The 25,716-nt window shown below is 51.0% G+C and overlaps 2 protein-coding genes across 10 annotated transcripts; one reads left to right on the top strand and one right to left on the bottom strand.

Annotated features, from left to right (window-relative positions):
• Positions 1-769: 769 nt before the first annotated feature.
• Dnajc5g (DnaJ heat shock protein family (Hsp40) member C5 gamma) lies at positions 770-5,716 on the bottom strand. 7 transcript variants are annotated; one of them, XM_090336185.1, is made up of 6 exons: positions 5,623-5,716; positions 4,843-4,958; positions 4,342-4,555; positions 2,500-2,667; positions 1,904-1,971; positions 770-1,734 (listed from the first exon to the last, which is right to left on the bottom strand). In XM_090336185.1, the coding sequence occupies exons 2-6, from the start codon at positions 4,953-4,955 to the stop codon at positions 1,659-1,661; spliced, it is 639 nt and encodes a 212-aa protein (XP_090192311.1). In that variant the 5' UTR covers positions 4,956-4,958; positions 5,623-5,716; the 3' UTR covers positions 770-1,658. The 7 variants fall into 7 exon arrangements, 6 of the variants coding, with proteins under 6 accessions (XP_090192311.1, XP_090192310.1, XP_090192312.1 ...); XM_090336184.1 differs by having other exon boundaries at positions 4,342-4,591; XM_090336186.1 differs by lacking the exon at positions 4,843-4,958 and adding an exon at positions 5,004-5,129.
• Positions 5,717-5,819: 103 nt separating this feature from the next.
• Slc30a3 (solute carrier family 30 member 3) lies at positions 5,820-25,408 on the top strand. Of its 3 annotated transcripts, XM_090337283.1 has the most exons (9): positions 5,820-5,970; positions 15,915-15,986; positions 20,408-20,589; positions 22,404-22,550; positions 22,647-22,800; positions 23,245-23,491; positions 23,713-23,818; positions 24,039-24,173; positions 25,166-25,408. In XM_090337283.1, exons 3-9 carry the CDS (start codon positions 20,460-20,462, stop codon positions 25,309-25,311), a joined length of 1,065 nt encoding a protein of 354 aa, XP_090193409.1. In that variant the 5' UTR covers positions 5,820-5,970; positions 15,915-15,986; positions 20,408-20,459; the 3' UTR covers positions 25,312-25,408. The 3 variants fall into 3 exon arrangements, with proteins under 3 accessions (XP_090193409.1, XP_090193408.1, XP_090193410.1); XM_090337282.1 differs by lacking the exons at positions 5,820-5,970; positions 15,915-15,986 and adding an exon at positions 16,759-17,006; XM_090337284.1 differs by lacking the exons at positions 5,820-5,970; positions 15,915-15,986 and adding an exon at positions 18,089-18,359.
• Positions 25,409-25,716: the final 308 nt, after the last annotated feature.

Genomic DNA, 25,716 nt, shown 5'->3' on the forward strand with positions numbered 1-25,716 from the left:
CTCAGTCAGGAATGGGTGACTCCACTGAGCAAGCGCAGGGTGAGGGCGCCGTGGCTATGGAAGTTGGACCAGCAAAGGCTCTCCTTCACAAGCTTCTCAGGAGCCCTGCTCCTCATGCACTGGCTTGACAACTTCCTCTAGATGCTGACACCAGCTCTAAACCCAGCCTGGACTTCTGGGTGGGAAGAAGAGATCTGGTCAGTGACAATGTCCTCTCAGCCTTCTTTCTCAAGATCACGTGATTCAGAAGAAACTAGACTGGAAGTCTCTTGTCCCACGTTTCTGTCCTGTGTGTATTTGGTCCTGTCAAACCCTTCCTATGTCACCCTAGGAAAGCAGTGTGAGAGGTCAGACAGGCTGCAGGCTAGGCTAGCTATGAGCTTTCTGAGAAAGTGTGCCATTTTGTCCCAAGAGCATAGCACTGAAGCTACTCCAAGGACCTAAACATTATTTGGAAATTGGGAGAAGCTGAGCTGGGCAGGAAGGATCTGAATGCCAGGGCCCTATTTTGGGTTTCAGGGCATCAATCTCCAGGGAAGTCTTAGGGCACTAAGAGGGCCACAGTCACCAGTTTCTGGGAAGCTCTGACCCCAGCTTTCCAGTTATCCTTGACTCTATCCTCCATGCCAGCCTTGTCCTACATGTCAGTACTGGCCTGGTTCCCACCCCCATCTCCAACTGGGGGTACTCCTGGCACAACTGGCTATTTGGGAGGCCATCACACACACACACACACACACACACACACACACACACACCACACTGGGACTAGACGGACAAAAGCTTTTATTACTGCCATTGCTTTGTCCTTTACCCAGTGAGGGGAGAGAAATCTGAGCAGTCCCTAGGTCCTGATCCCACAGACAAGGAAAACAGGGTGCAGAGAGGATGCTGAACAAGCAGCACAAAGAGACAAAAGAGAAAGTCTGCAGCATACAATCCTTCCTTATCACCTGTCGTGCCCTGATTGTCAAAGCAAGACTGCAGGAGTGTGGCAAAAGGCAGAGGCAGCAGGCTCTATGTGTGGGAACCCCAGGGGGCCAACAGGACCAGAGTTGATTGGGTGCTGGGTTGGAACTTAAGTTTGAAGCCACAATGGATGAATGGGCCACCTGTAAGCCTTCCATGCATTCATACATTTCTGGAGTTGACTCATGGATGAGCTGCAATGCCCCTGGTGTAGGCACTAGACAGTGAGACTGGCCTCAGAAAGGAGAACTGGCATAGGAATGCAGGTGGTGCTGGGCATTCTTGAGGCAGAGTTACAACAAAGCAGGATTGCGTGCTGCCTCTGCTCCTTGGACAGAACTCACCTTGCCCAGTTATAGCATCCTTGGCTCAAATGTCAAGGTCAACACAGGAAAAGAATGGTCAGGAAAAGCCTGACGCCACTTCCTGAGTTCTTGTAACAGGTATGGATGGAGGGCTGCTTTCTCGGTGGATTAAAAGTAGGCTAAAACATTGCTGGAAGACCTCATATAGCCAGGGTCAATGGCATCACTGAGGGCAGAGATGGTGTCCTTATTAAAATGGACATGGTTGATGTTTCTGAAGTAGGGATTCTTTTTTTTTGTTTAATATGGTCTTTTTTTTTTTAAAAGTAGGGATTCTTATGAGATTGATTTTTATGAGAAGAGGAATCAAATCAAGGTGTCAGCTCAGAGCTCCTTGCTTCTCTTCAACGTGCCCAGGGTTCTAGTCGGACAGCAGAGGGCACTCCCACTGGGCCAGCACCTAATGGCAGAAACAGCTGTCACCTTATTACTCAGAAAGAATAACCCCTAGAATTCAAAACAAACCCCTCCAGGTAAGGATACAAACCACTAGAGTCCATGGTACAAAGATATAAACTTTTCATGGATGACTACTTGAAGTTAGTTATATATTTTTCCAGTTTACATACCTTACTCTGCTTTGTATGCCATTAGTAATCATCGCTATCACTATTTCTTCTAACATTTCTGCTTTTCCCTGTGATGGAATTAGGCATGTTTACTTACATACACAAACATTTAGTAATAACTTTTTAGTCTATTACCAAGAAAGCATTACTCATTAGCCTCGCAAGGTGGCACTGGTGTGAGCTTCAGCCAACCCACCATTTTAAGTTTTGACTATTTCTGGTAGGAATCATTTCAGACACTTCATCTCCCTCCTTTTTTCCCTCTCTTCCTCCTTCCCTTCCTCCCTCCCTCTCCCCCTCCCTCCCTCCCTCCTTCTCCACTGCAGTGCTAGGGATTTCCTAGGCTCTAAACATTGAGCAATATCACCAGTGTATCTTTCTCTTCAGCAAATACAATGAACTGCATCTTCAACTCCTGCCTGTAGCCCTCGTATCTCATTCCTTAGCTTAACTGGAGAGGTTGGGTCAGCATAAGGTGAATGATGACTTCTTTTTCTTTACTTTGCCTCAATACCAGGGTTGAAACTGCCACATGCAGGGATTAACCTGCCATTTCCACAGGGCATTTCTCATTCCTCCATCCTTTCCTAACCTACCTCTGGCCTTAGCCATGGCCTCTGGTCCTCACCTGGAGGCTCAGTATGGACATGCGGTGGGTACTGTCTATTGTCCTCTTCGGATGGTGGTGTAAGGGTTCCACAGCAAAAGCAGCAGCAGCAGCAGCAGCAACAGCAAGTTAACAGGGTACACAGGACGACGAGGGTCTAAAACGAGAGAGGCCTGGGACCAAAAGTTCTACCGTGGTTCCATTCACACTCCCTTCTCTCTATCGTCCCCACACCAGAAAATGAGACAACAGAAACGCTTTTCTATGTATGTGGAACTAAGGAATTGAACCTGGGTATTCCTGCATGCTAGGCAAGCACTCTACCACTAGGCCAAACTCCCAGCCCGATTCTCTTTCTTTTTGTTTTTGCCAGTCCTGAGCTTGAACTCAGGGCCTGGGCACTATTCTTGGACACCTTCTGCTCTAGGCTAGTGCTCTGCCACCTGAGCCACAGTACCACTTCTGGCTTTTTCTTTGTATGTGGTACTGGGGAATCAAACTCAGGGCTTTGTGAATGCTAGGCAAGCACTCTACCACTAGGCCATGCTCTCAGTCCTCTTTTTTAATTGAGACAGGGTTGTACTATGGAGCCCAGTCTGGTTTCAAACTCTTAAGCCTTCTTCCGTCTCAGCCTCTCAAGTGCTGGGTATTTACCATCACACTTGACTGCTTCCTTAATCTCTTATTCCCCACCTCCCCCCCCTTCTCTCTCTCTATATATATTTCCAGTTAGACATGGGGCTTGAACTCTGGGCCCGGACGTTGTCCCTGAGCTCTTCAGCTCAAGGCTACAGCCCTACCTCTTGAGCCATAATGCCACTCCCAGTTTTCTAGAGATTAATTGGAGATAAGAGTCTCATGGACTTTAGTGCCCAGACTGGCTTAGAACCTTGATCCTCAGATCTCAGCCTCCTGAGTAGTTAGAATTACAGCCGTGAGCCACCTCACCTGGCTTCTTTATATTACTTTAAAGTAGTTGCACAAAGGGTTTCAATGTCACGCATGAACTTAGGAGTACAGTGGGTCCTGAACAACATTAGCGCTTTCATCACTCTCCCTCCTCCTTCCTTCTTTTTCTTTTTTTGTTCTGGTATTGGATCTTGAACTCAGGTTAGGGGTGTTTGCCCTGAGCTTTGTCTGCCAAATCTGATGCTCTACCACCAAAGTCACAACTCTTGGTGAAGCACTTGGGTAATTAATTGCATATAAGAGTCTCAAGAGGGCTGGGAGTTTGGCCTAGTGGTAGAGTGCTTGCCTAGCATGCATGAAGACTGGGGTCCGATTCCTCCGCACCCACATACATACAAAAAGCCGGAAGTGGTGCTGTGGCTCAAGTGGTCGACCGCTAACCTTGAGAAAGCCCAAGGACAGTGCTCAGGCCCTGAGCTCAAGCTTGAGGGCTGGCAAAATCAATCAATCAATCAATCAATCAATCAATCAATCAAGAGTCTCAAGAACTGCCTAGTTTGGCTTCCAACTGTGATTCTCAGATCTCAGCCTCCTGAGTAGCTAGGGTTGCAGGCATGAGCCACTGGTTCCTGGCTCCTCCTTCCTCCTCCTCCTCCTCCTCTTTCTTTTCTTTTCTTTTCTTTTTTTTTTTTTTTTGCCAGTTTTGGGCTCAAACTCAGGCCCTGGGTTCTATTCCTGAGCCTCTCTATGCCTACAGGTAGTGCCCTACCATTTTAGCCACAGTGCCACTTTCAGCTTTTTCTGTTTTTGTGGTTCTGAGGAATAGAACCAGGGCTTCATGCAGGTGAAGCAAGCACTCTACCACTAAGCCACATTCCCAACCCATCCTTCCTTATTCTTTAGGCAAGAAAAAATTGTGTACCTTGAACCAACAACTGTGCACTGTGAAATAGTATCTGACACCATTATCACCAAAATGATCATACAGGTATATCCCCAGTGAGCCATGCTGGTCATAGATCTCCCGCTTCTTAGGATCGCTCAGTATAGCATGGGCTGTGTTGATCTCTTTGAAGATTTCTGCTGCTTGAGGGTTGTCTGGATTCTTGTCTGGATGGTACTTCAAGGCCAGTCTCCTACCCAAAAGGAGGGTGGGAAGGGAAGGAGAATGGCTAAAGGGGGATAATTAGAATGAACGGCAGGGATAGGTCTCTAGACAGTGCAGGAGAGCAAGAGGGATGTACAAAGGATGGAGGCAAGCACTAAATGCTAAGTCTCTTTCCATGGCACACTGATAAGAGTGATTGCCTCCTTTGATTCTCAAATAAAGACTTCTTGGCATATAAAAGGGCCAGAAAGCAAGGTAGAAAGAAAAAGGTTAGAGGGGGAAATCCCAGGATTCCACAGAGGATGGGGTCTGAACCTGTAGGCTCTCTTGATCTCTTTAAGTGAGGCACCCTTCTTAACCTCCAGCACTGCATAGAGGGTTGAACCCTGTTTGGATAGCTGGCGGGCGGCTTCTTCCACATGAGACATGATCTGGCCCAGAAGAACAAGAACACAACATCAGTGATGCCCACTCACCATGACCTGAAGGACAGTGTAGGGGACCAGTGCATCCAATGCAGATGTCAATGAGGAAACATCTTCTCCTCATCCCAGCATCCTCTAGCTATTCAGACCCCCAGGCACCCCAGAGCTGAGAAAGGCCTAAACAAAGAGAGACGTAAGCCACAGAAAGGCCTGATTTTCTCCAGCGCTTGTACACTTTCAATGCTTGTCCACGCTTAGGGTTTGGTTTGGAAGACAAGGCTGGTCCCAGTCCTTGATGAGGTTGGGTCAGGAATCGAGATCTCTAACCACAGATCCAATCCGCACGACCCAAGGAAGTGAGATGTTCAAAAGCCAGGCAGAGGCTATGGCCAGGGCCTTACGGCTAGTCCAGGGACTGGCTTCTTCCTCACCCTCTAGCTCCCAAATCCGGCTCTCCTCCTCAAGACTGGGTCCTGGGGACAGCAGGGAGATGATGACCCCAAGGCTGAGGAGGGAAGCGGGCAGGCGAGGGTTGGTGCAGGGGTGGGTGGACTCCCGAAAGTGGGCCAGAGAGGCCTGGGAGAGCCAAAGCAAGGAGCCGAGCCGGCTACTCGGCCTTTGCTGGGGCCCACAGCCCCGCGCTGATTCTCCACGAGGCCCGGCCCTTTACCTCGGCGTCGTTCTCTTCAGCTAGGTAGCTCTCCTATATCCTTCATTCTCTCAGGTGGGAAACCTCACACCCGGGCTTGGTCGCTGGCGGGCTGTGCATGCGCAGTGGGCACCTCGGGGACATTTTTTGGCGCTGCGGTCTCTAGGGGCTGGAGACGCCGTGCTGGTCCTGAGACTTATCTCACTCCGGAGGCCGGAGCGCAGGCCTGGGCTGAGCGTTGCTTCCAGCCCTGGCACCGCCCTCCACGGCGTCTTTCTTCAAGTGGGAGGCCATCACCCACCCGACCGCCATCATGGCTCTCCACCTCTCGCCGGGCAGGACAGCGGGCTGGCTGACGCGGCGCAAGAGGTATGGCGGCCACAGGCCTGCTCCAGAGGCGGGTTTCCTTCCCGGCCCGGGGCCCTTCCTTCCCCTTCCCCGCCCGGACGCAGCCGCCTCGGCTGCGTCGACCCCGCACGGCCCCGACTCGGGCCTCCACGCGTTGGCCGCGATGTCGGGATCCACTGGCTGTTTCCATGTCTCTATTCTTTTTGTGTTGAGACAAAGCCTCCCTCGGTGTAGCCCTCCTGAACTGGGCTTCCAGCTATGCCCCTGCTCCTCTCCTGGATGGCAGGGGTTGCAGGTAGGTGTCACTCTTTGGCATAGCCCAAGCCAAGCGCCACTGACCTGGGGGCCATCGTGGGTATGTACTGTCGTGTGCGGACATCACCCAGGTTGGGTATTTCAGTTGCTTCTATTTAGAAATAATGACTGTTCACACACCAGTCGAGTCTTTGGATGGATCTCAGATTCGTTTTTAATTTATTTTATTTTATTTTATTTTTTTTTGGCACCCTGGGTGGGCTTGAAGGATCTCAGATTTTTGTTGAAGGATAGATAGATTCTGGGATGTGGAGTAAGTGTATCACATTGGATACTTTTTTTTTTTTCTTGGTGGTTCATGGGGCTTGAACTCCATGGGGGCTTGAGCTCAGCCTCAGCGTTGTCCCTGAGCTCTTCAGCTCAAGGCTACCCTTGAGCCCAGCCCCGCTTCCTGTTTTCTAGAGGTTAATTGGAGATAAGAGTCTCTCGGCTTTGTATTGCTGGCTTTGAACCTGGATCCTCAGCCTCCTGAGTTAGCTAGGATTACAGGCGTGAGCCACCACGCCTGGCTCACATTGGCTACTTTTTAAAACTTTTAGTTATTTAAGATCAGTTATTTAGCTCAGGGACAAAGTGCCCTGGGTTCAATCCCCAGCACCAAAAAAAGAAAAGACAAAAAAATACAGTTAAAAAAATCCCCTTTTAGTTATTTATTGTTTATATGGTACTGAGGAATCAAATCCAGAGCCTTTTGTATACTAGGCCAGCACTCTGCCAACAAGTCACATTCCCAGTCCCCACACTGGATACTTTTTAAGGTCTTGATACATATATATTGTTAGCACCCCCCCTCCTTCCCTCTCTCCCTCTCCCTCTCTCTTTCCCTCTTTCCCTCTCTCCCTCTCTCCCTATCCCCCCTTCACTCCTCTTCTTTTCTCTTCTTTGCTTTCTTTTCTTTTGTGGTTCTGAGGATTGAAAACAGCACCTTCCACATGCAAGCACTTGGTCACTTAAACCAAGCTCCCAGCCCCATACCACTACATTTGTCCCAGTTGCCCAGTATAAGGGAAACAGCCATCTACCAGGCCTGACCTTCTATCATGTCCTCTAGGAGGAAGTGTTTGTGGTGTTGGCTTCCTTTACAGAGGATGGATCAAAGGCTCTAATAATGTTCAATTGAAAGAGTATTATTATGTCAGTAATTCCTGTCCATTACTTCTTTTGTGGCTTTGATCACACTTTTCCATTTATTACAGTTATTCAGGCATATATACTTTCCTCTTCAGGTTTAATTGGCAAGTCAATACTCTATTTCAATAAATGCCAGCCATCTAGGCAAATTGAGTCAGTATGTGACAGGTATAATGAATACTGAATTAGTGAATTCATTTGTATAGATCTGTGACCAGTACAGGGGGTGGGGTAAAAGTTGAAAACCTTTATTATCATCTACCCAATGTATAGGCTCTAGGTAAGATGCATTAATGAGATTACTCAACTAAACAAAAGGAGCTTTAGCCGACTACCTTTTCTTTTCTTTTTTAAATGGTCTGTACTATGCTAGGCTTCTCTAATCAACCTGTCATAGGTATCGAAGGGCAAGAGAACTAGTGGAACAAACCAATTCATTTCTTCGCTGCAAGGGAAGGGAGGAGAAGGCATTCAAAGTGTAGTGAACATAACAGTGGGTTCTTTACCTCTCATGTCCAAGGCCAGCCCGGTCCCGCCCCAGCCTTTCCAATCTCATTCAGAATCACTGGCGTACTGGCTTTGGGTTATGCCTCACTGCTCTCCTGTCATTTCTTTGGAGACACCATGTTCCCTCCCAGTTCAAGGGCCTTTGACCATGTTGTAATCTCTGCTTGGATGCTTCCTCCCCAGGCTATTCCTACAGCCGATTTCTCATCCTCCGAACATCTTCATTTCCTGCCTCCCCAGAGAGACCTTTCAACTGGGTTTTCTTCTGTCTTTACCTCATAACACCCTCCCCGTGACTTGTGAATATTTATTTATGTGTGAGTTGGTTTATTTTAAGATCTGACTTTCCCAGTTGACAATGAGCTCCACAGGATAGGAACTCTGTATTCCCAGTACCTAGAACCACGGCTGGCTCTCAATAAGTGAACTAGTGATTTGTGGGGTAAGCTACAGCTAAGGCACCCCTTGCTAATAGAGTGTAAGCCTGGAGGTTGAGCCACAGCAAAATTTCTCTTGGACCAAAGCTGGTGAACTGGCCAGGATCATAGGGTCCATCTTCCCTCATATGATCCTAGATAAGAGGAGATCAAGAAGGACTAAGAGCATGACTTAAGTGGTAGAGTGCCTGCCTATTAAGCACAAAGCCTTGAGTTCAAAACACACCCATAACAAAGAGAAAACTAGAGGTGCTGTAATTCTGAGCTCCTTATTTCTTTGCCTCAGCGTTCCTCTAGTTTCTAGCACAGTTGCTGGGATGTTGTAAGTAATCAATAAGTGTTGATCAGTTGACTCAAAGAGCAAATGGATGTGTGGCTTTTCAGTCACGTTTGCTTAATTGTCTTCTTTAATCTTCACAGAGACCCTAACAGGAAGCATGACACATCCTTGTTCTATGAAAGGGAGTCCTAGGAAAGGTAGTAAACATCATTTACATTTTGCCAGAGGCTCCAGAGTATCATTACTTCTTATCCTGTCCCTTAAACATCTTAATCATAGTCCATTATCCAGGTCTTGTGAGACTCTGCTCTGAAAGAACAGACACCCATCTGCAGAGGAGGTCTGGTGTGCTGTGGCCAGAGTGCACTCTTCCTTCCAGAAACCACAGCTCCCTTGATGGTCCTACTCACAGCCTTCTTCTCACACCCATTCCAGGGTGTAACAAACACTCACGCCAAGCGTCATAGCCCTAGGACCCAGGTTTTGCATTGGTCTAACAAACTGTGTGATTTTGGACAAGTCCTTTAGTCTGAATCTCCTTTTCCTCTACTGGAAAAATCTGTTCCATTGAGTTAATGCCATGACGCAATTAGATTTGGTTGTAAAAAGAATAGAGAAAAAACCTGTGTCAACGAGTGGCTACAGATGAAAACCTTTTGTAGAAACGTTTGCTTTCCCACTATGACTTGAATGAGTGATCTTAGCACCTGCCACCTTCCAGAGCCATTTGGGTTTTGTGATTCCTGAAGAATCACAAAACATCCCTTGTTTACCCACAAATAAAAACTTGTAGTTATATAACTATATACACATATATACAGACAGCAGACACTGACATATTTATACTCAAAATACCTCACTCTAGAACATATGCAGTTGGAGAGAGAGCAAAAGGAGAGGAAAGGAGAGTAGACAGAGATGGACCATATTTTGTCACACCCAACAATAAGGTTCTAGAATTCTATTACCTGAATGCAAAAGGACCTCAGAGATTTACCTCTAATGCAGTGCCTTCATTTCATACTATACTGAGGGTAGCCCATGAGAAGGACTGTCTCAAGATTGCCCAGTGAGGTTTAGACTGTCTCCTAACTTCAAGTCCAAGGTCAACAGCATAACTGCTTCTTAAATACACCAGCTCACATCCCAGTGAAAATGAACATCTAGAGACAGCCCAAAGCTGGTATTTCTGGCCTTTCATGGGTAATGTCAGATAGTGTCTCTCATTGCCTGTTCCCACTGGAAGGCATGTATACTGTAGGTGAACCAGCCTGGTTTGATTTGTCCATCTCTCCTAGGCCACACATCTATAGGAAGGAAGGACATGGCTTCTAGCTAGAGAGGTGGCCTTGTTCTTTGTCACCTGCAGTTCCACTCACTGCACACCAGGGGTCAGGTTGATGGCACCCTTGTCTCGTCCTAAGTTGGAACTGATCATTTCTACCTCTTTGGATATGGGAAGGACTAAATTCTTAATTTAAACAGTTCCCAGCACATGATAAATGTGCTTTATAAGATAAATAATGATTACTATCATTATCTGTATCCAGTATCTCTCCAATTTTAGGAAAAGAGAGTTATTTTTAATTTTGTCTCTTAAGAAAACAGGAAAAATCAAGTTGTGTTGCTAAGATTTGTAAATGATCACTGGTGTCTTTCCATTCATTTTCTGCATCTTTCTCCCAGGTCCTTAGACCTCTGACTTCTTGTTTCCTGACCCAGTGCTGACATGCTTCCTTGTGGCTATCCATAACATGCCATATAATCCTTCCCAAGCAGCCAGGATTCCCAAATGGCCCCTCACACTCTTCCTTTCACTACTTCTAAGAAAAAACTATTGTCTCCATAGGTTCTGTCATCTCTAAAGGATAGCTGGAAAGCAAGCAAATTACAACACTGTAATTTAGATCATAATGAGAAAGACAGTGTTTCCTTTAATTCTTACCAATAAAAGAGGAATAACAATAGAGTTAGAGCAATGTACCTACATGAAGTGAAAAACATCAGGCTATGTTTTGGGAAGAGATTTTGAGCCTTAGATCCTCCTTTCCACTCTGCCAGCTCTGTACTTTCATCTGCTGGATGCTTCCTTCTTCTGGCTCTCCTTCTGCATCTGTTAAGTGTCCTGCCTCCCCATCCTCTTGCCTGAAGACTGTGAGTATCCTGTATAGCTTAGCCTTTTTTTTTTTTTTTTGGCTGTTTTGTTTTGAGGGGTCTTGCTGTGTATCCCAGGCTGGCCTTGAATTCACAATCCTCCTGCCTCTGCATCGTGAGTGTTGAATATGGTCTTTCAGTAATGCTTGTGTTTTTTCTTCTCTTCTTGAGAGAGTCTACATGTATGGCTTCATCTGTCACAGCTGGAGTGTTAACCACAGCCTGCCTTCCCTTACCTCTCAACCATACTCAAAGCTCAGCTCATTTTGTCCAAGTTGGTTACTTCTTGTAGTTGCCCTATTTCTGTTAATGTTATGGCATTTCTAAGTTAGTGAAGCTCAACATCCAAGCATCACTGGCCTGTGGAATTACTGGTTTTCCCAAACTCAGCTAAAAACAAGTTTGATTAGTTTTTTCTTTTCTAAAATAGTTACTTTATTTGTCCATCCTTTTCAGCTCCCATGACACAGCTAATTGTGATCCTTGTTCTCTAACTCTACTCCCTCTTCCCTGTCCTGTCCTGGATACTGCTATAAGACAGCAAACCTGCCATGTTCCCCATGCCTCTGCTTATACCCCACAGGATCCAATGAACTCCACGACCAAAGACTGTCTTACCCCTTCAAAAAATCATCTCCTGTTGCCCTTAGATTATTGTGAACTTTCCACAGTGACCTAATTGGTCTCTGCAATATTCCTGGTCATCTTCACCTTCATGTAATTGCTCCCACGCCACAAAACGAATCTTTTCCTTAAATCATTTAACTTACTTGACAAACAGTTACTAAGTTCTGCTCTATGTCTAGGTACCATGGGCGCTTATCAAAGTGATCAAAGTATTTTTTCTGCCTTCCTACATTATAAGCTAGTGAGAGATTCCCTGGAAACTTCAACAAATATTTATTAGGTGCCATTATGTGTCAGAGACTTTTTCTAGCTGCAGAATAGACACAATTTTCTGTTGACATGGAGCTTACATTCTGACAGAAGAAAATAGTAAAATAAGTAGACGATATAAAGTGCACAGGTACCAGTGGCTCACACCTATAATCCCAGCTACTCAGGAGGCTGAGATCTAAGAATCATGGTTTGAAGATAGCCCCAGCAGAGGGCCAGGAGTTTGGCCTAGTAATAGAGTGCTTGCCTAGCATGCACGAAGACCTAGGTTCAATTCCTCAGTACCACATACATAGAAAAAAGCCAGAAGTGGTGCTGAGGCTCAAGTGGTAGAGTTCTACCCTTTAGAAAGTTCAAGGACAGTGCTCAGAACTTCAGCTCAAGCCCAGGACTGGCAAAAAAAAAAAAGTTCAGGGACAGTGCTCACGCCCTGAGTTCAAGCTCCAGTTAACAACACCACAAAATATAAATATAAAACCCAACAATCAAGAAGACAGATGGTGGTGGTTTGGACAAGGGTTTGCTAACAGATTGGATATGAGTCAAAGATGACCCTAGGTTTCTGGCCTGATCATATAATGGATTTACTATGTTCTAACACAGACGGACTGCAGAGGAAAGAGTGTGGGATGCAGAGAGGATCAGAACAGGTTTGGCCTTTGGAAGCTTGTGATGCTTGCCATTTAGACAAGTGAGGACATCAAAGTGGCACTGGGGTAAATGAGTTTGAAGTCCAAGTGAGAGTTCTGAGAATTATCATCAACAGATGCCATTTATTTTTTATCCTATTAAAATAAATTTAAAACACATACTAAAATTGAGAGAATATTCCAATGATTCCCTTCCCCCAAAGAAAAAAACTATACCCAACTAGCATCCAGACTCAACCATCACTGATTTCTGTTGTTACCTGAAGGTATTTAATAATTTAAGCTGTGTGCTGGTGGCTCATATCTGCAATCTTAGCTGCTTGGGAGGTTGAGATTGGTTAGAAGTCAGCCAAGACAGGGCCGGGAGTTTGACCTAGTGGTTAAAGTGCTTGCCTAGCATGCACGAAGACCCAGGTTCGATTCCTTGGTACCACATACATAGACAAAAGCTGGAAATGGTGCTGAGGCTCAAGTGGTAGAGTGCTAGCCTTGAGAAAGTCCAAGGACAGGGCTCAGGCCCTGAGCTCAAGCCCAGGACTGGCAAAAAAAAAAAAAAAAAAAAAAAAGAGGTCAGCCAAGACACACTGAGACTGTCTGAGACTCCATCTCCACAGAAGGAAACTGCTGCATGGGTGGCATAAGCCTGCCATCTTAGCTAAGGTGGGAACCCTAACAAGCAGGTTTGGGCTCAGGTATGTGTCCTGGCAGGAAGCGAGACCCTATCTCAAAGATAACCAAAGCACTGTGTAACTATTTAAAGACAGTAAAGTGTAACTTTAAAAAAAAAACAAAAACAGGGGCCGGGAGTTTGGCCTAGTGGTAGAGTGCTTGCCTAGCATGCACAAAGACCCGGGTTCGATTCCTCAGTACCACATACATAGAAAAAGCCAGAAGTGGTGCTAAGGCTCAAGTGGTAGAGCTCTAGCCTTGAGAAAGCCCAAGGACAGGGCTCAATCCCTGAGCTCAAGCCCAGGACTGGCAAAAAAAAAAAAAAACAGCCAGGGCAAAAGGGGTTGTAGGCAGAGCTTAGCCTTTTCTGCAGCCCGCCTATGTCAGAACATGGTGACTTCAATTTCATTTGATCAGACCAGAAACCTTAGGATCATCCTTGACTCATACCCAATCTGTCAGCAAACCCCTGTCTTAACCACCACCATCTGTCTTCCTGCTTGTTGCTGTAGCCTCTCAAACCACCTCCCTGTTTTTACTCTTAAGACCTATAGACTCTATAGTCTATTCTCAATCCAGAAGTGAGGTTCTAAGTTCAAGCCCCTGGAGTTCCCCCCACCACCCCAGAAGTAAAGACAGGAAAAGACAGGATAATAGTTCTGTGGGAGTGAGTGTGGAGAGAGAAGTGATCCAGTCCTCTTTGGGCTAACCCAGCATTAAAAGCTTGAGGAGATGATGATGACCAGGGAAGAAGATTGAAACTAAGCAATAAAACAAGAGGAAAACCAAACAGTGGTATTTTGGAAATGGAAGATCATAATTTTCAGATCACAATTTAAATACAGCACAGTAAGCCTAAGAAAGAAAAAGTAGTGTGCCAGGAGCGTGTATTACATGACAGCCAGTCCCCACCTAAGGGATATGTAGGCTTCGGCCGTTTGTTATCACCTTTATTGCCAAAGAAAATCCTCTTCCACGCTGCTTCCACTCTCACAACAGCTCCTCCTCTTCAGAATGGTTTAATTGAAGGCTGTGTGCCAGCCTCTAGTAGGGTGTTAGGGACCCAGGGAGCTCTGATGAGGAGACAAACAAATGAATTGGACAGTGCAAGGCCTGCTGTGATCAGATAAGCACTGGAGGCCTGAAGAGGATGGGGGCGGGGCTCTTCCCAGTCTAGGGGATGTTGGGAATGGTTTGGCTTCGGGGGAGGTGACAATGGGAAGGGAGTAGAATGGAATCTGCACCTCCGCATTGTCTTTGTCAGCCCCCTTCAGCTTGGCCCTCTCAAGTATTAACTCTTTAATTGGTTTTGGTCTGAGGGTTGAAAGCCCAGTTTAAATCTGTATCTCTGCATTGTGGTTTGCTTTCTTGCTCTCCCTGCAGTGATCTGGTCCAGTATAAACTTTGAACCTGGGTCCCACTCTCCCCACCCCCCAGCCTCTTCTGTCAGCGGCCCTCTGGACGCTGGCATTGACCTGTCCTCCCTGGGCTACTGAGCACTTCTTGCCTCCACCATTCACTGGGGACTAAGTAAAGCCGTGACTCACCCTAGGCAAGATGGATACTGAGCAATGTAGGACAGGCAGCAGGGGAGATCACAATAAGTCAGTGGTAAAGGACCACAGAAGAGCTTCCTCTTGCCATGAGAGTCAGGAAGGGAAGTCTGGTGTCCATCTTGTGCCCCTGCAACCCCCAGCTGAGCTAGCAGGATGTTGCGGGTTGCGTGGTTATGATTAATTCTCACAAGACCACAGTACTATAAGAAGCACCCACCCTCGGCTGGCCTGCTAACCCGGGGGAAATTGCCGGCTGCTGTCCCGGCTCAGCACGACCGCCTTGGGCCTGGCATTTGGGGAAATGGCCCTTGGTACATGTTTTGTAGGGCCACGGGATGGCTCTTGGAGAAATAGCTGCAAGCCCGTTTTGCCGCCAAGCTTTGCTTAACATAGATTCCCGAGCGGGGGCAACTGTTGGCTCTCCAGCGCGGCGCGGGCTTGGGGAGGCAGCTGGGGTAGCAGCCCGACCCGGGCCCGGGAGGAGCCAGCGGTCGCCCACCGGCCGGCCCGGCGGGGCGGGCATGTGCCCGTGTGGTCGGGCAGGCGGCTCCCGGGAAATCCCGGAGGAAGCCATTGTTGTCCCCGTTGTCGTCATCCTGTCATCCTCCTCCGAGGCGGGCGGGCGGGCGTTCAGCTGCTGCCTCCCCGCTCTCCAAATGAGGGACGCCCCGGGCCCAGCGGCGGGCGCAGAGGAGGGAGAGACCGCGCGGACGGCCGGGCCCAGGCTTAGCCGACCGGGGCGGGAGGTCTACAAGGTCACCTTGGCCGATGGCTTCTAGTCTCCCTACCTCAAGATGTCCTGGGACCCGAGCTGGGGCCCCTCCGTGCCAGTAGGAGAAGTTGGGGAGAGGAGCAAAAGCCCCCACGTATGGCTCGATGCCCGCGCGGGCTTTGGGCGCATGGTGGCCAGGGCGCACGGGCGCTGGCTGTGGCCCCCGGCCGGGCGCCAAGGGCGCACATACCCCCGCTTCTGGTTTGGGGTTCCTTTTCTTCTCACCCGCCACCCGCAAACCCTGGAAACTCCGTCTCCCGGAGCAGCCAGCCCCGGGCCCGCCCAGCGTGCCTCACCTCCTCCACGAAGCTCTCCCGGCTTACCCCCGTCACGTCCAGCCCCTCTCGGTGGCCGGCGCTGGCGGCCTTGGTTGGTTCGTCGGGTGGGTGTTTGGAGGTGCTCGCGCGGTCTCGGTGTCCGGGGCCGCGTCCAGGCCAGGTGTGGCTCTCCGGGACACGCACGGTGTTCTGAAGGATGAGGTTCCTAGGTCTCCGGCCGGAGCTCCCTAACGGCTCGCGCCCTCCCCCTCGCCTTCCTGTCCCCGCTCGTCCCCCCTCCGAGCACTCAGTCCGCTCCCCACCCCTTTTCGTTCCACAGTGGCGGCGGGGGCCAGGGGCAGAGAGCACCGCGCACTTGAAGCTTCGACCCAGCTGCCACACCGACTTTGCTGTAAGTCCCTCCTCCTCGGGTTTTGGTGTCCCCCAGGGGCCCCGGCGTGGGATGGGGAATCGCCCACCGTCAGGGTGACCCAGCCAGCAGAGGAGTGGGGCTGCCCCGTCCTCTGACCTGACCCGACCCGGGGGTAGAGGGCGGGGCGGGTTTGGCGGTCCTGGCTCTGTATCCGCGCGCTGCACGCTCCTGCTGGGACTCAGTTTACTCATCCGAAAAGTAGGGACGGTCGTAGACTGCAGGAGAGCAGGAAGCTTTCTGCCACCCAAAGTCCTTGTATAAAAACAAATGATAATTAGCGGCCCAGTGCTTGGCAACAGCGCTCGGCTCGCGAATCCCTGCCCCAGAGCCGCCCGCCTCAGTGGGGTTTTTGGCTGGAGTCCTTGGAGTTCTCCGGAATCTGTCACTGCGCACCCCACATCCCTCCCGATCCTCTCGAGGCAGGCTCGGCGCTTGTTTGTCTGCCTCCAGTCTGGCGGCCCTCGGGTGCAGGGCGCACGGGGCTTCTCGGGAGGGGTCCCCAGGCTTGGCGGGGCCCGGGGTGGGGGCAGGCCGGCTCGGGGCCGCTGGGGAGCTGGCGCACTCTCTAAAGCCGGGTGCTGGGGCGCATTTGAGGTCCCCACCTGACACTAGCGGGGGTCGGGGGACAGGGAGCGGGGTTCGGGCGGGGGGCGTGCCTCGAGGGCGGGTCTTAGGTGGGGGAAGGAGGGGGAGCCCGGGGGCGGGGCTTGGGGAGTCGCCCCACACAGGGCGGGGCTCCAGCAGCCGCGGGATCTGCAGTTGGGACTCAGTCGCCACGGTTCCCTCCATTCTGGTGGCCCCCCAAGCCCTGTGGGGAGTGCGGGGGTCCGGCTGGCACGGGGCTGGCCGGCTTCTCCCTTCCCTCGGTGGGGCCTAGACGGTTCAAGGGGGCAGCGGTGACATGGAGCCTTCTCCCACGCCGGGGGAGTCGGAGACCACGCGCCTGGTGAGCCCCCGGGACCGTGGAGGTGCCAGCGCTGGTGGCCTGCGCTTGAAAAGGTAGGGCGGACAGAAGGACAGACAGACCGGGCCTCCGCGCCCCAGGCCCGTCCACTTCGCGGTGTCTCTGGGTCCGCAGCCCCCCCCTCCCCCGCTTCCTTCCCTCCGCCGACCCGCCAGCCCTGCCTCCGCTCCCCCAGCCCCTCCGCTTTTCCCCCATCACCCCGCGCCCCAAGCTTGGGGACCCCTGCGTGGCCCCGCGGCGTCTGACTTCCCCGGGAGCGGCCGGCGCTCCGACGGGCCGCAGCTGGGGCCCGGAGCCGCGAGGTCTGCAGGGCCGGGCCGGGCGGCGGTGCGGGCCCCGGTCGCGGGCCTGGCCTCCCCACGCGCGGCTGGGGCGCGCCCTCCAGCCGTGGCCAGAGGTGCGCCGCGCGGGGCGCAGCGCGCGGGCCCGAGCCTGCCGAGCTGGGGGGTGGGAAGCGAGGGGGCGGCAGGGAAGGAGCAGGTGCGGGCTGGGCGGCGGGGGTATTCCCGGCTCCGCACAGACGGGGCCGGGGGCGGCGAGGTGTGAAATGAGGCGCCGGGCGGGCGCGGGGACAGCGGGCCGGGGGCGGCCGGAACCACCTCCGCACCCCGCGGCCTCCCGCGCCCGCCGCTCCCAGCCTCCCGCCGCCGGGGCCCCGATCGGCCTCCCCGGCCCTCCCCACCACACCTCCGCTGGCCATTTTGTCTGTGGGCTGCCCGTCCGTTTGTCCCTAGAATTGGATAGGGACCCCTGCTCTTCTCGTCGTCCCCGTCTCCCTGTCTTTCCGTTTTTCTCGGGGTCCCTCTCCCTTTGTCCTCTGTGTGTTTCCAGCTCTTTCCCAGGGAGGGGACCTTAGATTGAGGGGGGAGAAGAGGAAGTGGGGGGGAAGATTCCCTTCTGCAGGGCACTGCAGAGGTGGCCAGGGCGGCTGCGGGGGCGGCAGCGGTGGCCTGGCGTCTCCTCCACATCCCTTTGACTTTCATCAGTCCCTTCTCCCCTGCCAGAGGGACCCTCCCTCCCTCCCCCAATATTGCTTGTTTGTTGGGAATTTCAGAGGACTGGGGAGAGGAAATAGCTGGCCTGCTCGCACAATGCAGGCGCCCGCCTTCCCCAACAGGGAATCCTCAGTTTACTCCAACAAAAAGGAGCAGTCAGCCTGTTGATGGATGCCTGCCTTGATGACTGATTTGTGTAGTGCCTCACAAGGCCAGAGAGGACTTCTTGGCTTCTGCCCCCAAAGCCCCCCAGCCTCTGTTTTGCTCTTCTGACCGCATCTCCATCTCTTAGCCCATTTTCATTCTCCTATGACCATTAGTTACCAAATCCTGCAGGATTCCCCCGGAGGCCGCTGTGTACCTGCCCCTCCTCTGACACTGCACCTGCATCTGGTGAGTCTGTTCTAGAACCTTCCACATCTCCTCTCTCTTTGCCAACAACAAGATCCTCTTGGTGCAGCACTTTCCTCCTCAGCCCTCCCCTGGCACCTCCTGTATAAACCCCGGGCTGCAGGGGTGTCATGATCCATGACACACCGCACACCGCGTCCGGTCTGGAGCACCCTCTCCACACAGGGCTCAGCTCTCCCCTGACGTCCTCCTCTCCCTCACCAGAGTTGGTCACTCCTTCCCTTATGTCCTAAAGTAATTTGTTTATCACAAATCCCAGCACTGCCTCTTCCTGCTAGAAGTCTTCTATTGCACATCTGTCTGCATCTCGAGACAGGGCTTCCTTGTGTGTACACTGCCTGGCACACACTTCATGGAATGTAAGAGGAGGGGCATTGAAGCCACCTTCATTCAGGTCCCCTCTTCCCCTAGAAATGGAGACGTGAATGTACAGATGTCAGTCTTGGAAAGGGCTTTTGACATTAAAGAAATCAATCTATCAACAAGAAATTTTCCCCACAAGCACCAAATGCCTCTTCAAGCCTCAGTTTACCCACCTAGCAGAGCTTTCTTAAACCGAGAGGTTGCAGCCTCCCTAACCCCACCTTTACTGCTCTGATCCCATTCTTATCTGGAGCTATCACTTTCCCCTCATAGCTATTCTCGTCCCATTTCCGTGGCTGTTGCAGTCTGTCCTTCCTGCTTGGTCCTCTGTTCTGTGGAAAGTTCTTATTTGCTGGGGTTCAGGATGGGCAGTGGTGGTGGTGGTGGTGATGGTAAAAATTAAGCCAGACCTAAAACTCAGCCTGGGTTCTGACAAGCTCTCCCATTTGTCAAGCAAGGCTTATGACACCACCATACAGTTAAGGGGCCACCACCAGGTGCTTATGGTCAAGCTGAGGTCCATTTGATATGTGGCAGATTCCAAATCCAGTGCTCTTGCCACTTCCATCCCCAGACTTTTGGGGTCCCAACATTCCACTCTCCATTTATTATTATTATTTTTTCCCTGTTCTGGGCTTGAACTCAGGGTCTGAGCACTGTCCTTAGGTTTTCTCAAGGCTAGAGCTCTACCACTTGAGCCTCAGCACCACTTCCGGCTTTTTTCTATGTATGTGGTACCAAGGAATCGAACCCCGGTCTTCGTGCATGCTAGGCAAGCACTCTACCAGTAGGCCAAACTCCTGGCCCTACTCTCCATTTATTTAGCTTAGTTTGTTTGATGGAGACAGGGTCTTACTGTATGCATCAGCCTGGCTTTAAACACAAGATAATCTTGCCTCAAGCCTCTCTCCCAAGTACTAGGATTTTAGGCTGGAACCGTCTCTGGCTCCACACCCTCTCCCGGGGGGCATTTGAGCTATGTATGGTCTAGAAGGGAAGGGGCAGTGTCTGGGAATGCAGGCTTATGGAGGAGGGCTAGGAAAGAGGTCCACTAATGCCAGGCTCCTGTATTGAGTTACTTCACACTTAAACACTGCCATCCCTTCTGCTTCCTTTGCCTGGCACTGTTCACCATCTCTGTCATAGCTCTCATTCTTATGTTACCTCCTCCAGCTGGTCCCAGATTTCCTCACGAGAACACACCTAGAGCCCTATAACTGTTCTAGTGGCCGTGTCTGCCCTGTGATGTGTGTCATAGCACATCTGTCCAGTTCAGGGAGAAGTCACTGAGATCAGGATGTCCTGCTCATTCTATCATAGTGTATTAATTTGGTTGGGTTCTAGGCTTGGCGGCACCAGCCGCCACTGGGCTGCTTTGCTCCCATGATCCTCTCCCTCATACTTATTAAAATATTAACCTACACTATTGTAAGCTTTCTTCCAGCTATAAAGTTCTGCAGCTTTATGTATGGAGGGAAGAAAAAGGGAGAGCAGGATTTCAGCTATTCTTTTGGCTTCACCTTACACACAAGGCTCTGGTTGTACTGGACCTAGGGCAGCAGTGAGAGATGAGCCTATGCTGAGCCCAGCATGGGGGACTGAGGACCTGGGAACCAACAGGTCAGCCTGTGGACCCTTCCCAAGGTTGAATGAGTTGCCTGCCTCAGTCTCTTCACAGAACCTTCAGAGCCCCTTCCTGAGGAACCCAAGCCTGAGGGAATGTCCTCCCACTTCTGCCACAGGGACTCGTCACCACAGCCAGGCCTCACCCCTGAGAGGCAACATGCCAGGAAGCAGCTGTATGCTGCTGCTGCTGTGTGCATCCTTTTCATGACTGGGGAGGTGGTGGGTAAGTTGGGGAGTAGCCCTCCAAACATGCTTTACAGCGTCCTGAGGTTCTTGGATTGAAAGGCCAAGAGGTGTGTGGCTGGGAGGGGTGGTGGGTGCCAAGGATTTGGGAAGTGGGGAGTGGTGAGAACAAAACCCCAAGGGGGATTCTGAGTGAGTCTGTGCCAGGCTTATGGGGGGAGGGGGAGCAGGGCTTCACTTTATGTTCACTGGTCTTTTAAGAACCCCATTTTTGGTTCTGGACTGTGACCTAGTGGTAGAGTGCTTGCCTAACATGCACAAAGCTCTGGGTTTGATTCCTCAGTACCACATACATCGAAAAGGATGGAAGTGGTGCTGTGGCTCAAGTGGTAGAACACTAGCTTTGAGAAAGCCCAAGGACAGAGCTCACACCCTGAGTTCAAGCCCCTGGGACTGGCAAAAAAAAAAAAAAAAAGAACCCCATCTTCTGGATGATGGCAGTGGCTTATGCCTGTATGCTTAGCTATTTGGTAGACTGGGCGGGTCACAGCTTGAGACTAGCCTGGGCAAAAAGTTTGTAACCTCTTCCTCATCTCAACCAGTAAAAGGTTTATTAGTGGTTCACATGTGTCATCCCAGCCACGCAGGAAGAACAAATAGGAAGGGCTCTGTCAGGCCAGTCCACGCATAACACAAGACCCTGTTCATTTATTTATTTTTTGTCAGTCATGGGGCTTGAATTTTGGGCCTGGGTGTTGCCCCTGAGCGCTTCAGCTTAAGGCTATCTCCCCACCTACCCCTTGAACCACATTCCCACTTCCCTTTTTCTAGTGATTAATTAGAGATAAGAGTCTCCGAGAGTCTTGGAGTCTTCAATGCCCAGGCTGGCTTTGAACGATCCTCAGATCTCAGCCTCCTGAGTAGCTAGGATTACATGCATGAACCACCACATCCAACTAAGACCCTGTTTAAAAATTAAAAGCCTTGTACCAGTGGCTCTTACCTGTAATCCTAGTTACTCAAGAGGCTGAGATCTAAGGATTGTTGTTAAAGGCAGGAAAGTCTGTGAGAGTCTTAACCTCTACTTCACCACCCAAAAGTCAGAAGTGGAGCTATGGCTGAAGTAGTAGAGCACAGCCTTGAGCAAAAAAACTCAGAAATAGCTGGGCGTGGTAGCTCATGCCTGTAATCCTAGCTACTCAGGAGGCTGAGATCTGAGAATCACTGTTCAAAGCCAGCCTGAGTACTAAAGAATATGAGAGTCTTATTTCCAATTAACCACTAGAAAATGGGAAGTGGGGCTGTGGCACAAGGGATAGGGCAGTAGCTTTGAGCTGAAGAGCTCAGGGACAACACCCAGGATCAGGGGTGGGGCGATAGCCTTGAGCTGAAGAGCTCTGAGTTCAGGCCCCAGGATCAGCACATACACACACAAGAACCCCAAAACAACTAAAGCATGGGCTAGAGGCTGGGGTCAAGTGGCAGAATGCCTGTCTAGCTAGTACCAGGTTCTGAGTTCAACCTCAGTGCAACAATAAAACCACCTGTGTTCTTATTATGAAGATAAAATATATCACAGAAGGAGCAGGGAACCTATTTCCTGGCCATTCGGATATTATAACATCATTTATAGGCAGGTGGACTGTGGGAAGCAGACCCATGGTGTATCAAATGATTTCGCAGCTTTATGTGGCTGAGGACCATATACTGTGGACAAGTGAAAAGAAGAGGTTAAGCACCTATAACTCCTATACATAAGAAAACCACACTGTCATTTTGTCGTCTTTTCCCTCCATGTGTTCTCCATGCCTGTACACACACACCACTTGGTATTACCTCATTTTGCCTTTGCAGGTGGGTATATGGCTCACAGCCTGGCCATTATGTCCGATGCAGCCCACTTGCTGGCAGATGTGGCCAGCATGTTAGGCAGTCTCTTCTCCCTTTGGCTTTCTACCCGGCCAGCCACCCGCACCATGACCTATGGTTGGCACCGCTCAGGTAAGAGACCTTGATGAACCAGTGCCTCTCTCATCTTGCCAGAGGATGCCTCTCAGATTTTAGAACAGGGCTCTGACAGTTTGTCTTCCCCCGCAGAGACTCTGGGGGCCTTGGCCTCTGTCTTCTCCCTCTGGCTGGTCACTGGCGTCCTCCTGTACCTGGCCTTCGTCCGCCTGCTGCATGGTGACTACCACATCGAGGGCAATGCCATGCTGCTGACCGCCAGCGTTGCGGTCTGTGCCAATCTTATGTAGGTTTCAGTGTGGAGCCAACGCCACGTGGGATTCAGGGTGGGAACATCATCTTGCAGACACGTCCAGTGTTTCACTGTCTTTGCCCTCCCAAGAAGGGGCTAAGAGGGATGCCTTCAGTTGGGGTAGCAGACATCTGTTGAGGTCCTGCTGTGGAGCCGCTCCCTGGGGGGAGGGGAGGAGAGGACGGGGCTTCATCAGTATGATCTCAGTTAAGCCTCACAACTGTGTTGTAAAAGGTCCTGGCAGGAACCAGGCGACTTGCCTGAATCCTATAGCTAGTCAAGCAGAAGCCATGATCTGAATACATACCCGTGGCACCCCAGGTTTCATCATTTGTACTCCCAGATAGTGCTGGGTGAGAAGTTGGTGGAGATGGGGGAAGGAGTAGGTAAGAAGAGGCCAGGGGCAGGCCTGGCGGAGCTGCTCTGTTTCCTCCTCAGAATGGCCTTTGTGCTGCACCAAGCTACCCCCCATCACAGCCACAGCCACAGCCACAGCCATAGCCACAGCCACAGCCACAGCCACAGCCACAGGCCCCGGAGGGCTGGATATGCACCATTAGAAGAGGGATGTGGGGATACCCTGTCGTCGGGGAACACCAGTGTCCGGGCGGCCTTTGTGCATGTATTGGGGGATCTCCTGCAGAGTCTTGGGGTCCTGGCAGCCGCCATCCTCATCTACTTCAAGGTACCATCCTGGAGGCCTGCCTCCACCTTCCCGTCCCTTCCTGTCTGCCTTCTGGAAACCTCAGCCTCCCTCCCCTCACCACAGCTCCCGGGCATCTCCCAGCTCCGGGCCATGTTCCTTTTCCTCTCCCCAGGGTTTTCAGAGCCTTCCTGTTTGTCGGGATGTCTCTAGAAAGCCCTCTGAAGCCGGCCCCTGGCCTGGGGGTGTCTCTTTCTCTGCAGCCTCAGTACAAGGCCGCGGACCCCATCAGCACCTTCTTCTTCTCCGTCTGCGCCCTCGGATCCACAACCCCCACTCTCCGGGATGTTCTTCACGTCCTCATGGAAGGTGAATCTGGCACCACTGTTCCCCATTCTTGGACCCCAGCTAGCACCAGGTCCCTCCTCTTTTCTCAAGAGCGTAGGAGGCCTGCTGCTGGAAGGGTGACTTGACATAGAGTAGATCATAGAGGTCAGCAAGGCGGGCGGGAACGGAATGGGAAATGGAGTCTGCAGGCTGCCCTGGCAGGGACGCCCTGGCAGTAAGACATGGCAGGTGCTGGTTTCAGGTGCCCCCCGAGGCATAGGATTTGAACCTGTACGGGACACACTGATGTCGGTGCCAGGAGTCCGGGCAACCCATGAGCTGCGCCTGTGGGCCCTGACGCTCAGTTACCATATCGCCTCTGCACATCTGGCTATTGGTGAGTCCACACTGGCTCCAGCCAGTGACTTCTCACCATCATTCCCTTATCCCCAACAAGTCCTAATAACCTCCAGTACTGGGATTGTTTTTCTGTTTCTTTTGAGACAAAGGCTCACTAAGTAGCCAAGACTGGCCTGGAACTCATGATCCTCCTTTCTGAGTCTCTTGAGCTCAGGCATATATTATAGGCATATATTCTCATACCTGGCTGTTTTTTCTTCGTGATATCTCCTCCTCCCCCTCCCACTTTGTCGCCCCCCCTCACCCAATCTCCAGATAAGGAGGACTTATACACTGTGCAGTTGCATAGGGAATCAGCCATTTTTAAAAGATCATTCATACCAGCAAGTCCAATGTTGGCACATTAGGTCACTTAGGGCACCTCCATTAAGTGAGGTGTCATAGCTATTTAAAATGATGATTATGAAAGTTTGTGTGCCAACTAGGGGAAATGTTTATGGTATACTGCTAAGGAAAAAAGTCTGAATATAAAATGATAACTACATTATGATTCAGCTATTAAAAATATATATGGTGACTCATGAGCTGACAAAGGATTTTTTTAGTTTCTTCCAGATGCAAGAAGCAATCAAAGGCATGAAATTTGGATGCCAAAAATATCATAGCTTGAGGGATACTTGAAGGCAACTCAGGACGGACAGAGGGGTGGAATATTTTACATCTGGATTGTCCTGGGAAGCCGTGTGGCTGGGCTGCGGGAGCATCTATCTGTATGGATGCTTTGAGGCAGGAGAGAATTGGAAGCTGGGGACAGGCAGTGTGTTAGCATGGCCCATTAGGGGTGAGTCTGTCTGACGTTCCCTTCAACAATTCTACGCTGTTCATACAAAACAGAAAGGAAGGCAGGCGCCCCATTCATGACGAGCTTTGAAGCTGTGCAGCCCTTGGGCTTTCATGGCATCCTTATCGCAGTTCCTGCTCGTGCCCAACTCCCCAAGGACTGAGGCTGCCCTTATCACTCTCCCACAGACTCCTCTGCTGACCCTGAAGATGTCCTGGCTGAGGCCACATCCCGCCTCTACTCGCGCTTTGGGTTCTCCAGCTGTACCCTGCAGGTTGAGCAATACCATCCTTCGATGGACCACTGCCTGCGCTGCCAGGACCCCCGTGCCTGAGTTGCACCCCACCCTCACCCCACTGCCAGGCCCAGGCTCAGTCCTGGACTCTCAGCACCTTCCTCTGTGATCACAGAGAAGGGACTGAGCTGGGCCCGTCCCCTTTCCTCCCTCTTCCACTTGCCAATCCCCTCCCCCAATGCCAACCCCAGTGGGCAAGACTAAAGTGTGCCAGGGGAGTGGGGCAGGAGTCAAGCAGAACTGCTGTGACCAGTTCAGGGGTCTAGGGTATGTGGAGGCCCCTTGAGTCCTCACTCCCCATGATCCTCACTGTCAGAGCCAAGCATGTCCTTTCTGTGCACTCCCTGTGTCTGGGTGGCTGGCTGGCTGGCTGGCTGGGGGCATCCACCTGTCTGTGTACTGTTGGTGTGCCTATGCCTGGGGAGGTGAGCAGGGGCCCCCTCC

Source organism: Megascapheus bottae, chromosome 7 (genome assembly GCF_031878675.1).
Source record: "Megascapheus bottae isolate mThoBot1 chromosome 7, mThoBot2.hap1, whole genome shotgun sequence".
NCBI lineage: Eukaryota > Metazoa > Chordata > Mammalia > Rodentia > Geomyidae > Megascapheus > Megascapheus bottae.

What these genes read in the sequence shown, in the direction of transcription:
- Dnajc5g (XM_090336184.1), bottom strand. Translation starts at nt 4,955, where the DNA reads ATGTCTCATGTGGAAGAAGCCGCCCGCCAGCTATCCAAACAGGGTTCA. An exon ending in GAGATCAAGAGAGCCTACAG is followed by an intron (nt 4,592 to 4,842) that starts GTTCAGACCCCA and finishes ATCCCCCTTTAG; the next exon opens with CCATTCTCCTTCCCTTCCCA. An exon ending in TGCACAGTTGTTGGTTCAAG is followed by an intron (nt 2,668 to 4,341) that starts GTACACAATTTT and finishes CTCTCGTTTTAG; the next exon opens with ACCCTCGTCGTCCTGTGTAC.
- Slc30a3 (XM_090337282.1), top strand. Translation starts at nt 16,909, where the DNA reads ATGGAGCCTTCTCCCACGCCGGGGGAGTCGGAGACCACGCGCCTGGTG. An exon ending in CCATCCTCATCTACTTCAAG is followed by an intron (nt 23,492 to 23,712) that starts GTACCATCCTGG and finishes CTTTCTCTGCAG; the next exon opens with CCTCAGTACAAGGCCGCGGA. An exon ending in CTCTGCACATCTGGCTATTG is followed by an intron (nt 24,174 to 25,165) that starts GTGAGTCCACAC and finishes ACTCTCCCACAG; the next exon opens with ACTCCTCTGCTGACCCTGAA.